Here is a 12883-nt window from a genome sequence, read left to right on the forward strand (position 1 = left end):
AGCTTCACTTTTCAGGACGTGTGAGGCACACCCGTTCCCGTATACACATAAAATTAAACCAGGCTGACGCAAACTCTCAAAGACAGACACACAGATGCTTAGGCTTGGTCATTTCTAATTGCCTATTTGATTCCTGCTACTATAGACAAGAAAACTTTTTTTTTTAAATTTAGTTTTAGGGGCAAGTGTGTGTGTGTGTGTGTGTGAGACTGTTCCTCATGTGTAGAGTATGCCTGTAGGGTTCAGACTACATATGACACACACACACACACACACACACACTTAGGCCTTTGTTAGGGCATCTATCTTTAAGTTGATGAATTATGACAATGTCTACTTTACGACCTTTATATAATATGTTTTAGATGGTTGTAAGAATGCATATTTTCTCTCTCATCTGAAGAATCATCCCGCAATAGTATAGACATTTCAAAATAAGAGTCCCGGTGTATTTCGGGCTTGTTTATAATTAAAAGTAATGCATAATATTAGTATGTAATTAAATGTAATAGTAGCCTATGTAATTAAAATGAATTTCAATAAATTAAAATATTGTTAAAAATCACACATTATTTGTTATTTGTCAAATGTAGACCATTTTTGTGCCGTGGGTAATAGGAGGATTTTCCACTCGGCTACGACCGCAAGTATATTTCAAACCTGTGGGAAGCACTGAATAAATATAGAAATGTTCTAGGCAAAACCTCAAGGTCATTGATTTCTGTCAAATTTAGGATAGAAATCTTAATTTTGTACTGAAGTTATTCCAGTAACACAATAAAACTAAAGCTTAGGCCTACATCAAATGATCACATGGCAGCAGCAAACACATAATCATAGCACATAATTTTTATATTTTCCATTTATTTGTTTTTATTTAGTTTGAGTAACATTTTTGAGAGACTTGTGTGCATATTTTGTAAAATAAAATGTTTAAAGATTTAAATGATTTCAAATGCTAAAATTAGCACTGTCAATTCAGCATGTACATTTATAGTACAATTATACATAAACAAAACATTTAATGCATTTAATTAATATTTAATTAATTCATACATTTAATACTGCTCCCAACCTCTGCATATTCCATAATAATGATATTCCTAAATACTAAGCAATTAAAGTTAACATGAAATGGAAATTCACCCTGCTTTCTGAATGCATGTTACTGATCTTGCTGTGAATGGTTCATCCTTGCATGGGTTTCATTTTTACAATTTTGACCTCGTTTTAATGAAAATGTCATAATTGTCATAATCTACCTGTGAAACAACAGACTAGTCTCTACGTATGCCGGACTTCCTCAATCATTTAGTTTCTACAGACAGCCTAGTCCTAGCTGCTATACTCCTGGCAACACTTCATGCCAAACCACACTTCGTGAAAAGAGGCAGAAAATAAAAAGCAAGGAGCTGCATACCAGACATGTTATTTAATTCAAAGACAGCTGCACAGAGCAAAAATCTAAAAAAAAAAATTGTTTTAAAGTTGTAATATATTTTACACTGCACTCATGATGCAAGACACTGAAAGAAAACAAAATTCACAGATGTTAATAATCAGTGCAACGGAGTGTTTCATTCCTGAATTAATACGACTCTGAACGAATTGGTTGAGTGAGTGATTTATAATGACCAAATAGTATAGAAAGCCACTTGAATCTTATTCCCATTTTGAACTAATCGGTTGAATGGATAACTCATTCATTAACACAATGACTTGCTGCCACCTACTGGTGATAATACTTTCATACTTGTCATTAATTTTATATTTCTGTATACAAAATGTTACGTTTTAAAACATTAATCACATTGCATTATGTAATTGTAATTGGTGTGTAAACGCATTTACTGCCTTCTAGGCAGCATTACACTGTAAATACATCGAAAATCAACTGCAGATGCAGCTTCTTTGCCACCAGTGATACTGATATATATGTAATAAGATTAGGGGAAAAAATCCTATATAAAAAAATAAAAACACCCCTGAAAATATTATTATTATAATTATTATTATAGCAATAACTAATTCAATACTATAATAATTTTATCAAGAAAAAAAAAACTACATCCCTGGCTTTATTGTTCAAAGTGTTATTTCAGGGTTTTGATATCTTCTTGTAACTATTTAACATTACCCATAAAATTTAACAAAGAAAGAAAAAAATTAAAAATTAAAAATAGAGTAATAGCTGTGACCTTATACTACACTGATACGAAATAAGATCATATCTGAAAATATTATTATTATAATTATTATTATAGCAATAACTAATTCAATACTATAATAATTTTATCAACAAAAAAAAAACTACATCCCTGGCTTTATTGTTCAAAGTGTTATTTCAGGGTTTTGATATCTTCTTGTAACTATTTAACATTACCCATAAAATTTAACAAAGAAAGAAAAAAATTAAAAATTAAAAATAGAGTAATAGCTGTGACCTTATACTACACTGATACGAAATAAGATCATATCTTTATCCATATCATTTTACAACCCTCTACATTGCGAGTAAATCACTCGCATATGTGACTAAATCTTCACTCTGGCGACTAAATGATGTCTAATATTAGCCAATGGCTAATAAATTCTCAGGAATCGAATCGTGAATTGAGTGAATCGTTACATCCCTAGTTATGTCTATTCAATTATTCCATCTGCCACAATAATAAGACGTCTCTACAACAGGGATAAGAAAACTCTCCTACATCTTTCTCCATTTTGAACATGTAGTCACAGACTTAGTAAGATGAGAGCCAGCATAACACAAAACACATCACATTTATGCACACTGTGACGGATCAGCTGCCTCCCCCCTAATTATCATCATCACCCCGTCCCTTAAAAGCCACCCTTCACCAGGTTCCCGACAGGAGTGAGTGTGTGAGAGAGGAGGGGCGCAGAAACAGTCAGGGCTGCGGCGTGTGATGAGGCACAAGTGAGGTGAATGGAGCACTGAAGCACCATGGCCCAGGGAAGATGAGCTGCTGTGAAGAAGCCACTGCCCCTCGCGCCCCGGACCACAGAGAGGAGCACGTGCGACCGCCGGACTCGACCCCTTACCTGGACCCCTCCTTTCCGAACACTGCCCTTCTTTCACGATTCCCCAGCACAATGAGGACACCAGATCCCCTGTTTATTTTGGACACTCCTTCCCCCTTTGGACACTTTATTCCCCGTTTTGGACTTTTTATGTTTATTTTCTGTTAAATATAAGCCTCTCCAAGGCCTGATGCCACACCACTGTGTCTGTCGCTTGCTTCTCCCGCCACAACACTCAGATGTGCCATAATAAGATTAGTCTGCCTCGTGCATACACACGGACCCTGTTAGGATGAGGGTATTACCGGGCAGGGACACCGGCAAAGGATAAGTATCGCTTTTTATTTCTCCTCTTTCCTACTACTTCATATATATTGAATGTATTTATATATATATGTACATGTATGTGTGTACTGTACATACACATATGTAGTTGTTTTTTGGTGTTTGGCTTAGTGTTATGTTACACAGACAAATTCCTCCCGCTGCCTGAGCAGGTAAATCAAGAGCAGATGAGATGCTTTCATCCTGCTGATGTCTGTGCCAAGATCAGATCAGAGCACTGTGCTAAACCTCACACAATATCAGCAACATTTCAGCCCCCACCAAACATTAGTGGTCCTTTTCGGAGCAACTTAAATTAGATAATGAATTCAACTGTGAGAGTCTTGACAGTTGACATGGACTGTTATTCAGCCTCTGTTAAATAGTATGTTCCGCCACTACTACCAGTGGTGTAAAGAGTACTAAGAAATTGTACTTAAGTAAAAGTATTGCTACTTAAGGAATAATTTACTTGAGTACAAGTAAAAGTACTGAAAAATAATATGGCTCAAGTAAGAGTGAAAAAGTTAAAGGCTAGTTTGCTGAAAAACTACTCAAGTTACTGCGTTACAAAGTACTTTAGTATTATTTTTCTATTTTTACCCAAAATTAGATGATGTGAGCATTATGGAGCAGGGTTAACCCTAATCCTAACACCCATGTACTGTAATGTCTGTTTCACAAGTGAGACCCAGGAAATCCCTTATATGGACAAATGCATCAGATATCACTACAGCTGAATAACATGCAGATAGAGACGCTTTGACTGATGAAACGTGGAAGACAATAAACACCCAATTGCAATGCAATGTTAATTGACATAGCTTGTAACACAGTATATAATTTTATAAAAAAATATTTTCTGTCTCACTGTGATAAGAAGCAACATGGAACCACAGAAGCTAATTATTTCAAACACGACTGATGTTATATAGTGATTTTGGAGCAAAACATGATATTAGTCTCATAAATTATCATGTTTGACGCTATGTTAAGCAAACATACTACCTATCCCTGTTGCCAGGAGCAACTGTTTTATAACTGATTTTGAAAAGTACATTCACGTATAAGATTATGTGGTTGTTTTTAAAAAGGGCAAAAGCAAAGAAGGGTGAGTGAAGGTTTAAAAGAAAAGAAAAGGTCTAAAACAGTGTGAATGGCATTAGACATTAGGACATACATTTTTTTTGTTGCTGCCGTGTGTTTTGAGTTTGAGCTCCGTCAAGTTAATTCTTTATCGTCTATTTTTAATCTTAAAATCAATTTTATACACCATCATTTTCATTTCTATAACGTGTGAATATATCCCCTATCGTATTCTACAACAAAAACAATCAGAGCGCCTTGTTATCACTAGTTCTATTTTTGACTTCCAGAGTCCGCTATTAGCATATAGCCCACTAGCATCGCCAGCGTGGTTGCCGCTAATCTCGCTTACATTACTAATACTCTATTCACACACATTACCATTGTTTTACTCACTGTTACTTGCTTTAATGGCGGATGTGTGTCTACCTTTGAGTGCAGGTGAGGACACGTTCGATTATATCAGGCAACCCAGTTGTGTTCCTCTGCGGCCAGATTAAACCTTGTTATAGCCTATATATTATGCTCTATTCATATTCATCCTCGCACTTTTCTACTCAATTTTAAACGTTGTTCTTGTATTCAAATTAAGTGCGGTCCACTGCTGCACACGTGCCACAGTATCGATACAGGACCAGCTGTATCGATACTCGTATCATCAAATCTCTGTGACGATACATCGTCGTATTGATGTATCGAACACAGCACTAGTAGCTTTCTGATGCTGCGTTCCCCCCTCTGGCCCCCCTAAATTTGGAATCGTATCACACCAAACAATTTTGGGTGCAATGTGCAGTTTGTCCTGTGGGTGGCAGTAATGGAAAAAGTAAAACATCATTAAAACCAATCACATATGATTCCGTTGAGCTTATGAATGCAATGACCAATCAGAGGCATTCAGATGAGTCATCGCTATGGCTGAAATGATTAGTCATAGTCAATATAAATTTGTCGACAAATATTTTTGTTGTCGAGTAGTCGTTTGATCTCAAATGACCTAATGCAAGAGCCCGCCGTTTGACCAGTGTGGCGCTGTAGCGGAAGACTGTAATTCAGCTCTCCCGGATGAAATTCAAGAGAAGAAGACACAGACTCCGCAGCCAAAGTTTAAATGAATATGTAAATATGTGCTGCATGCTTTCCTCTCAATAACGAAATAAACCCACAAAAAAAAAATGACAGTGGTGAGAAAACAGCAGTTAAGAAAGTATCTGATCATAGCAATGTGGATAAGTTTGCTCTGCAATCGGCATTCCAGTCACGTCACGTTTATTTATATAGCGCTTTATTGATTTCAAACATGCAGCTTTACAGTATTAAACAGTGTCAGTCTCGCTTTCAGCTAAAATTACAGCTAATGATAGAATTTTTTTATTAGTGAGTGTAAAAATAAATAAATAAATACAAATAAATAAAAAATCATTACATTAAAATGATGGTTTGGTTTGCATAGATAAAAGCTTGAATCTAGCTCACACTATAAGTAGGGATGTAACGGTATGAAAATTTCTTATCACGATTATAGTGACCAAAATTACCACGGTTATCAGTATTATCACGGTATTGTTAAAATGTGCTGGAGATGTTCAAAAAGTACAGACACATAAATCACTTCACCAAGTTTTATATTTAAAAATCAACAAACAACAAATAAAATGACTTTTTGTTTGCATAATCACTAAAAACAATAACATTACCAATGATGTTCGGATTTTAAATGACAACTTGACTGACAACAGTTTAATAGCATGTTGAAATATCTAATGTAAATGTTCAAATAAAGCTTTGAAAAAGTTTCATAAAAAGGTAAACCTCACATTTCAGCCTTTAAATAAAGAGAAGATATAAGTCAAAATGATAATTGATTAATAAATGATTATATGTATTTTATCTGCTCCATAAATAATTCTAGATAACTTATTTACTTACTGAATTGTTTAAATGTGTAGAATCCACATAAGCTTGTTTTTCATCAACCAGTCAAAATTTACAGCAACAGCAGGTGGCGCTTATGGAAAAGCTGAATTAGAGCTGTTTCCCGTAACCTTTGGACAAAGCAGTATTGCGATTAAGAACACTTCCTTTTAGGTATTACATGGAGCGAAGATGAAAACAAAATGACATCTAATCTTTTCTGAAGACAGTCAGAACCATCAGAGGTACATTCATATAATTAATTCATTCATATATTCATTTGTATAATTCCCTTAGCACTCTTTTAAAACCTCCCAGCTTTTCTACCTTGTTTTCACTCAAAACGAAACTACTCTGCGTGCTGTGCGCACGTGAGACTGTTACTGAAAACTGTGCTTTATGCTGGAAAGTATTTATTTATCGCGAGTTGTTCTAATCGCGGTAATCTAATACGGTTTTAATGATAATTAAAAGATGAAACGGTAATACTAACCGTGGGGAAGTTTATCATGATTTATCGTCAAACCGGTAATCGTTACATCCCTAACTATAAGGTATTTACTATAAGGTATATAAGAGTGCTAATGTGAATAAAATAATTTATCAAAAATAAAAAGTCTTGGCACTTTATTTTGTTCCATATATGACTTGACATAGGCTAAATGACAAAAGGAGATGTTGGATAGAAAGTTAGTTGGTAAAATGATGCATCATTCAGTCGGTCAATTACTTCTTCATACAGTTAATTAAATGGTGAATGAGAAAGAAAGTCTGTCATCTCATTTTGTGTGCCAAATATATTTATTTGAATTGTAAAAAAATAATTGTAATTGTACAATAGTAATATAATTGTTTGACATTCACTTCAAAGCTGAAGTGATTACCTTGTTTTATTTATTAGTTAGAATATGTGTAACTCAGTATTTTAACTAATTGTAAAAGTAGAATTATAGAACAAATCCTATGGATCAATTGGCGAAATAATCGACGATTAGTCGATTAATCGGTGTAATAATCAGTAGATTAATCGATTTTCAAAATAATTGTTTGTTACAGCCCTAGTCATCGCTGAAATGCCGGTGTTTTGTTCAGTGCGCGCGCTGGCCGACTAAATTCTGCTCTCTTGTCAGAAACAATAAAGTACAGATGGGTGTACGAATGTAAGTAAGATATTCATTTTACAGTGTAAACAGCTTCAGTGATTTTAATGGGAGTTTTTGAGAGTGCTTGAACTCTGGCTAGACTGAAGTCAGTGATAATGTTCTTTGATAATGTAAATGTTCTTTGCTCTCTTTCTGTACAATGAAAGTGTTATAATTAGTAACTTACAATGTTTTTATTAAATTCACATTAAATACAAAGTCAGTCGTATTAAAAATATTTAATGGCATGACACCCATATCTGGTACTTAAGTGAAAGAGGTGAAAAGAAGTTATTCACTCCCCCCACCGTCAATTCATGCTGGATCTGAGACTCGAACCCGCAACCTTCGGGTTACAAGTCCAACTCTCTTAACTATTAGGCCACGACTGCCCCATAGATGGAGCGCATCACGGATTTGCATGTCATCCTTTTGCAGGGGCCATGCTAATCTCCTCTGAGTAAAAAGACAGGTTTTTATGCATACTAGATTACAATATTAGGCTACTTTGCCCATCGCCCATTATAGATCAACTAACTATCTATTAAGGTGCAAAATGCATTTACTTACACATATTTGACAACTGAGTTCATGATATAGTTAACACGTTTGGGATTTCGAATAAAAAGGAAAAAATAAATAAACATAAGCCTATATCAGTTATACAGTGCTATCGTGGCTGCTGTGTGTCACATGACAAGCATGATGAGCCCCATCAAAATTAATGAGTGCATGACACCCCTGACACTACAAAAAAATTATAATTATTATTTGTCAGATAAATGAAACATAATGAAACATTCATTTGAGTTTAAATTGTTATAACTTACTTCTAGAGATTGCAGTGATACATGACATGGTGAAAAATTACTGTACTGAAAGTAGGTTAGGATGAATTTTTAAGTGTGCCCCCTAAAAGCACAAGTGGCCCCTGCCTGGCCCCCCAGTTACTGTGGTCTAGAACCGCCACTGAGTATAGTAGTAGAATTAGTAGTAGTAATATCTTTTAATAATAATTACTAGGGCTGAAACGATTAGTCGACAATAAAAAATTTGACAAATATTTTTGTTGTCGAGTAGTCGTTTGATCTCATGTGACCTAATGTAAGAGCCTGCAGTAATGCGGTTTGACTAGTGTGGCGCTGTAGCGCAAGACTGTAATTCAGCTCTCCCGGATGCAATTCAAGAGAAGACACAGCGCTTCAGCGCAAACTCAGCCGAACCTGAAGCTGCTGAGTGGCGTTTGGATGAATATGTAAATATATGCTGCGCGCTTTCCTCTCAGTAATGAAATAAACACAACAAAAACTGACAGCGGTGAGAAAGCAGCTCTGCAGTTCGGCACTCCAATAAAGTCCAGTCACGTCTCGTTTATTTATATAGTACTTTATGCAATAGATAGCCTTAAATCAAGCATCTTTACAGTATTAAACATGAAAAACCAGAGTCAGTGTCGCTTTCAGTTAGAATTACAACTTTATTTTCTGTTATAAAGCAGCTCTCCAGTGTGGAGTATAATTATATTTAAAATTAATGCATAGGCAATTTTATTAATGGCGCATCCAGTCAGTCTCCGTTTTTATGGGAAACCTCAAACGGCAAATGAAACTGAAAACATAACGAAGCCGCGCTACAACAAAATACAATGTCAAACTCACTTTAGCCTATATATAAAACATAGAACTTTTATTAACAAAACAAATACAAATACACCATGCTATAGGGCAGGCTATGCCTAATATAAAATAACAAATAACTTACATAAAGTTTAAATAGGTATACAAAACTGGAAATAGGCTAAGTAAACGTATAATATATAACCAAATAAATAAGAAAAGTAGAACGTTTATTAGCAAAACGAGTAAGAAAGCTTGAAGGCACGGCATACACCTTGACTGCATTGAGCAGCCGCGTTCAGTTTTTAATTGTAGTGTCTGTTTTTACTGAAATGATTTTTATTTCTATAAAAAATCAAAACGACGGTGGGGGTCGGTGACGCGGTGGGCAAGTGACATAACCGGTGTTGCGGCTTAACACCGGTATCACCGTCAGCACAGTCTATCGCGGCAAGCCTAGCGAGCTGCCCGTGAGACTTGCACTTGGACTTGCACTTTAGTGCGCCCCAGTGGAAAAAAAGGTTGAGAACCACTGCTCTATAGTATACTGTATACGCACCGTTTCGTTGTCTGTTTTAAATGCGCATCTGAAGTGTGCCACTCTGTGCAGTGTCACGTGTCAAAACAAACAACACATGGTGTCAGTGATTTCCACCTCTAGAGGCCACTCTCGTACTGTATAATTACAGCGGAGCTTCTCAGCCGCTCCAGCAACACAATCAACTATCGTGCCGATTAATTGGTAAAGCCAATACATCGTCGACCTCTAAAAAATAATGCTGGCAATATGTCATTTACAATGCTTCTGCCACATTACTTCTGCCGATATTCAGTATCATAGCAACCAAAGCGTCTCAACTGAAAAAAAAAAAAACACTGCGCTGTAGAAGCGCTCTCAAGCACTCACAGCTGGGCATTTTTAGCAGAGCGCCTGGCGTTTTCAGCTGGCTAAAAACACTTTGGTGGACATGCGGCCTTAATGATGACATGTGCCACCACATATTTGGAATCATGCAAATGTCAAGTTAAAGTGATCCTGGAGTGCTTACACACACTACTGCACTCACAAGAACCTCCAGAGACACAAACATTTGTGCAAACCGCTATGAGATCCATTTCCAACAGTATAAATATCCTACTTTCTTCGCATACACACACACAAAGCACAATAATACTATATAGCAAATTTTAACTGCTTAATTGTTTACACTGTTGTCATATGTAATAGGGGTCGACCGATTATCGGCGCCGATGTTAAGCATTTTTATGATTATCGGTATCGGTCATTTTCAAAACCGATTCGCCGATAAAATAACTTAATTTGGAAACGCGCTATTTGGCTCTGATGCAGCCTGTCAGAACTCACCACTCTGTGTCCTAAAGCAGTCTCCGCCCACCGCTCATCTGATTTCTTGGGAGTCATGAGTCCGACCAATCCATGCGGAATTCACTCTCACTCCAAAAGCGCTTGCTAACTGGAGCTGCTTCAGTGATCACGCGTCAGTTGTCTCTCAAAGGTAAGGCAGCGGCAGACGTTGCTTAAGTTGCAATAAATCACAATAAATCACAATCCACTAACGGTACACTGAAGTTGCAAAACACCTCAATATTTAGGGCTGGGTATCGAGTTCGATACTTTTTAGGCACCGACCGAATTGTAAACTATACTATCGACCAGCTCTAATCTGCTAAACCTGGACAAATAGGCATTAAGGTATTATAACCAATAATATCAGGGATTTCTGTAAAGTTGCTTTAATGTATTGTGAAAAGAGCTATACAAATAAAATTTACTTAAATTTTGTTGTAAATATGGTGTAAATAGTAGAGCAAAAATTCATACTCTTGAGAGTGAAAACCCTCACGTTATATATGAAGCACTCGCTATAGCCTAGTGCTTGCTCTTCAAGATAAAATAAATGTGTTAGATATACAAATGTGTCATTTCTGCCAAGCAACATCAATTTAAGCTGTTCATTTCCCACCTTGTTACTATCAGTGAACATGTACATTTCTAATTGCCATTTCAATCTGTCAGATCGACACAGTTAAACTGCATAGGGACACCACAGCATCATATTTACTGTACTTATATTGAACTTGAACATGCCAGAATTTAGCTCTGCAAAACTGCTTAATGGAGTTTAAATTAGTGCTGGGCGGTATACCGGTTCATACCAAATACCGGTGTTTATTTTTGTTATGATATGAAAGTTAAAATACTTGCCAGATAAACTATCTTGACTAGAATATCTCTGACCCAGACATCAGGTTTTGTGGCAGGTGAAGACATTTCCTCCAAGCAAATTGAGCTACTAAAAGACATTTGGGCAGCTGTCCAGCTGATTTTACATTGGATAAAAGCCACCCCTTTACCCTGCTCTGACAGAAGATATCCAACATCATATCAATATAATAATAATAAACGTATCATGAAACCTTTCCAGTGGCATGAATTTCAAGCTATACAAATTAAAACAACTCAGTGGAGGGATAGCTGAGATTCTGGACCTGATTCTGGTTTGCAGAGTGTTGGCTGAGCGTCCAGCTGACCTGAAGCTTCACAGTCACACTAACCCTAAATGCTGATACAGATCATATTATCATCACGCCCATCTCTGCTCTCTGTGCCCTAGTGTGGCGGTGGGCAGGAATGTAGGGGTGTTAGTGAAAACAAAAGCACCGGCAGTAGTAATGATGACTTGGCTTAGAGGAACACAGCACCCTGTGCATAGGTACAATAGTGGTCTCACTCATTGCAAAATACAGAGAGGAGAGTAAGGGGGATTTAGACCGTCAGCACTCTAGGGGGCCAATGTCGCATTCCTGTCATCATTGCCAATACAATGATGCAGCCATCCATTTCTTTCTTCATCCATTCATCAACCCAGTAAACACAGCCACTTCCAGCTAGGGTTGGTTACTGAAACCCGGTACCAATATGGCACCGGTACCTATGTAACCAGTATGTACTAGAACCGAATCAGAACACAGATTTCGATGCCTCATTTCGGTGCCATGCCTGAGCAATCGATTTAAATATTTGTCCTCTGGTTCTCCGAAACGGACGTAAGAAGCATCATCACCGGCACCGCATGTGAAAAATAATTTCCTGACTGTGAAAATGCATGTGAACTCAAGTCGGAAAGCTCTAATAATACAAATCCAACAAATCTTTGTAGTAACGAGAGTGTCCATGTTTTCACATTCCGACTTAAAAGAACAACTTGGGAAATGAGAGCATCCGAGGATCGCGTGAATGCAGTAATTACACTTGTTCTGATGGCAGCACGTAGCCTTCCATTAACTAAGCTAAACATGCTTAAAGGTTATCATGAAAATCTGACTTTTCCAGGTTTTAAGTGCTATAATCAGGTCCCCGGTGCATCTACCAACCAAGGAAACGTGAAAAAGATTAACCCTAACTTTGTTTTGGTAAGCCTTTTTCTGAAAGCATCTGCAAAAACGAGCGCGTCTGATTTCGCTCCCTTGGTGACGTGGCAAAGGGATCTCATTATAATATTACCACCATTACCATTAAGAGCAGTGCTTGCACAGGTTCTGCGTGATCCTCTTCATTAATATTCTCTGCGTCTTCATTAATATTCTCTTTAAGCGACATTCGTGTATGTCGCTTAAAGGGGTGGTTGACTGGGTTTTTTCTAGGCTTGATTGTGTTTATGGGGTGCAGTCTAACATGTGTTCATGCTTCGTTTTTTAAAAACGCATTATTTTTCACATAATTTACCTTTATTC

At 36.8% G+C, this 12883-nt stretch overlaps 1 protein-coding gene across 6 annotated transcripts in view; it reads right to left on the minus strand.

The window, feature by feature from the left end:
* The window catches only part of LOC107734132 (spectrin beta chain, non-erythrocytic 1-like), an 81987-nt gene extending 79058 nt beyond the window's left edge, over window positions 1-2929 (minus strand). For 5 of the 6 annotated variants that reach the window (XM_016545991.1, XM_016545987.1, XM_016545986.1 and 2 more), the window contains exon 1: window positions 2712-2928. In XM_016545991.1, coding sequence (XP_016401477.1) covers window positions 2712-2713 — 2 coding nt within the window. In that variant the 5' untranslated portion in view covers window positions 2714-2928. Of the gene's footprint in view, window positions 1-2711 lie in introns of all 6 variants that reach the window. The other variant, XM_016545993.1, reaches the window with a different exon arrangement.
* Between the last annotated feature and the right edge of the window lie 9954 nt (window positions 2930-12883).

The sequence above is a fragment of the Sinocyclocheilus rhinocerous genome, unplaced genomic scaffold (assembly GCF_001515625.1).
Source record: "Sinocyclocheilus rhinocerous isolate Xijiao unplaced genomic scaffold, SAMN03320098_v1.1 scaffold1121, whole genome shotgun sequence".
Taxonomy (NCBI): Eukaryota; Metazoa; Chordata; class Actinopteri; order Cypriniformes; family Cyprinidae; genus Sinocyclocheilus; species Sinocyclocheilus rhinocerous.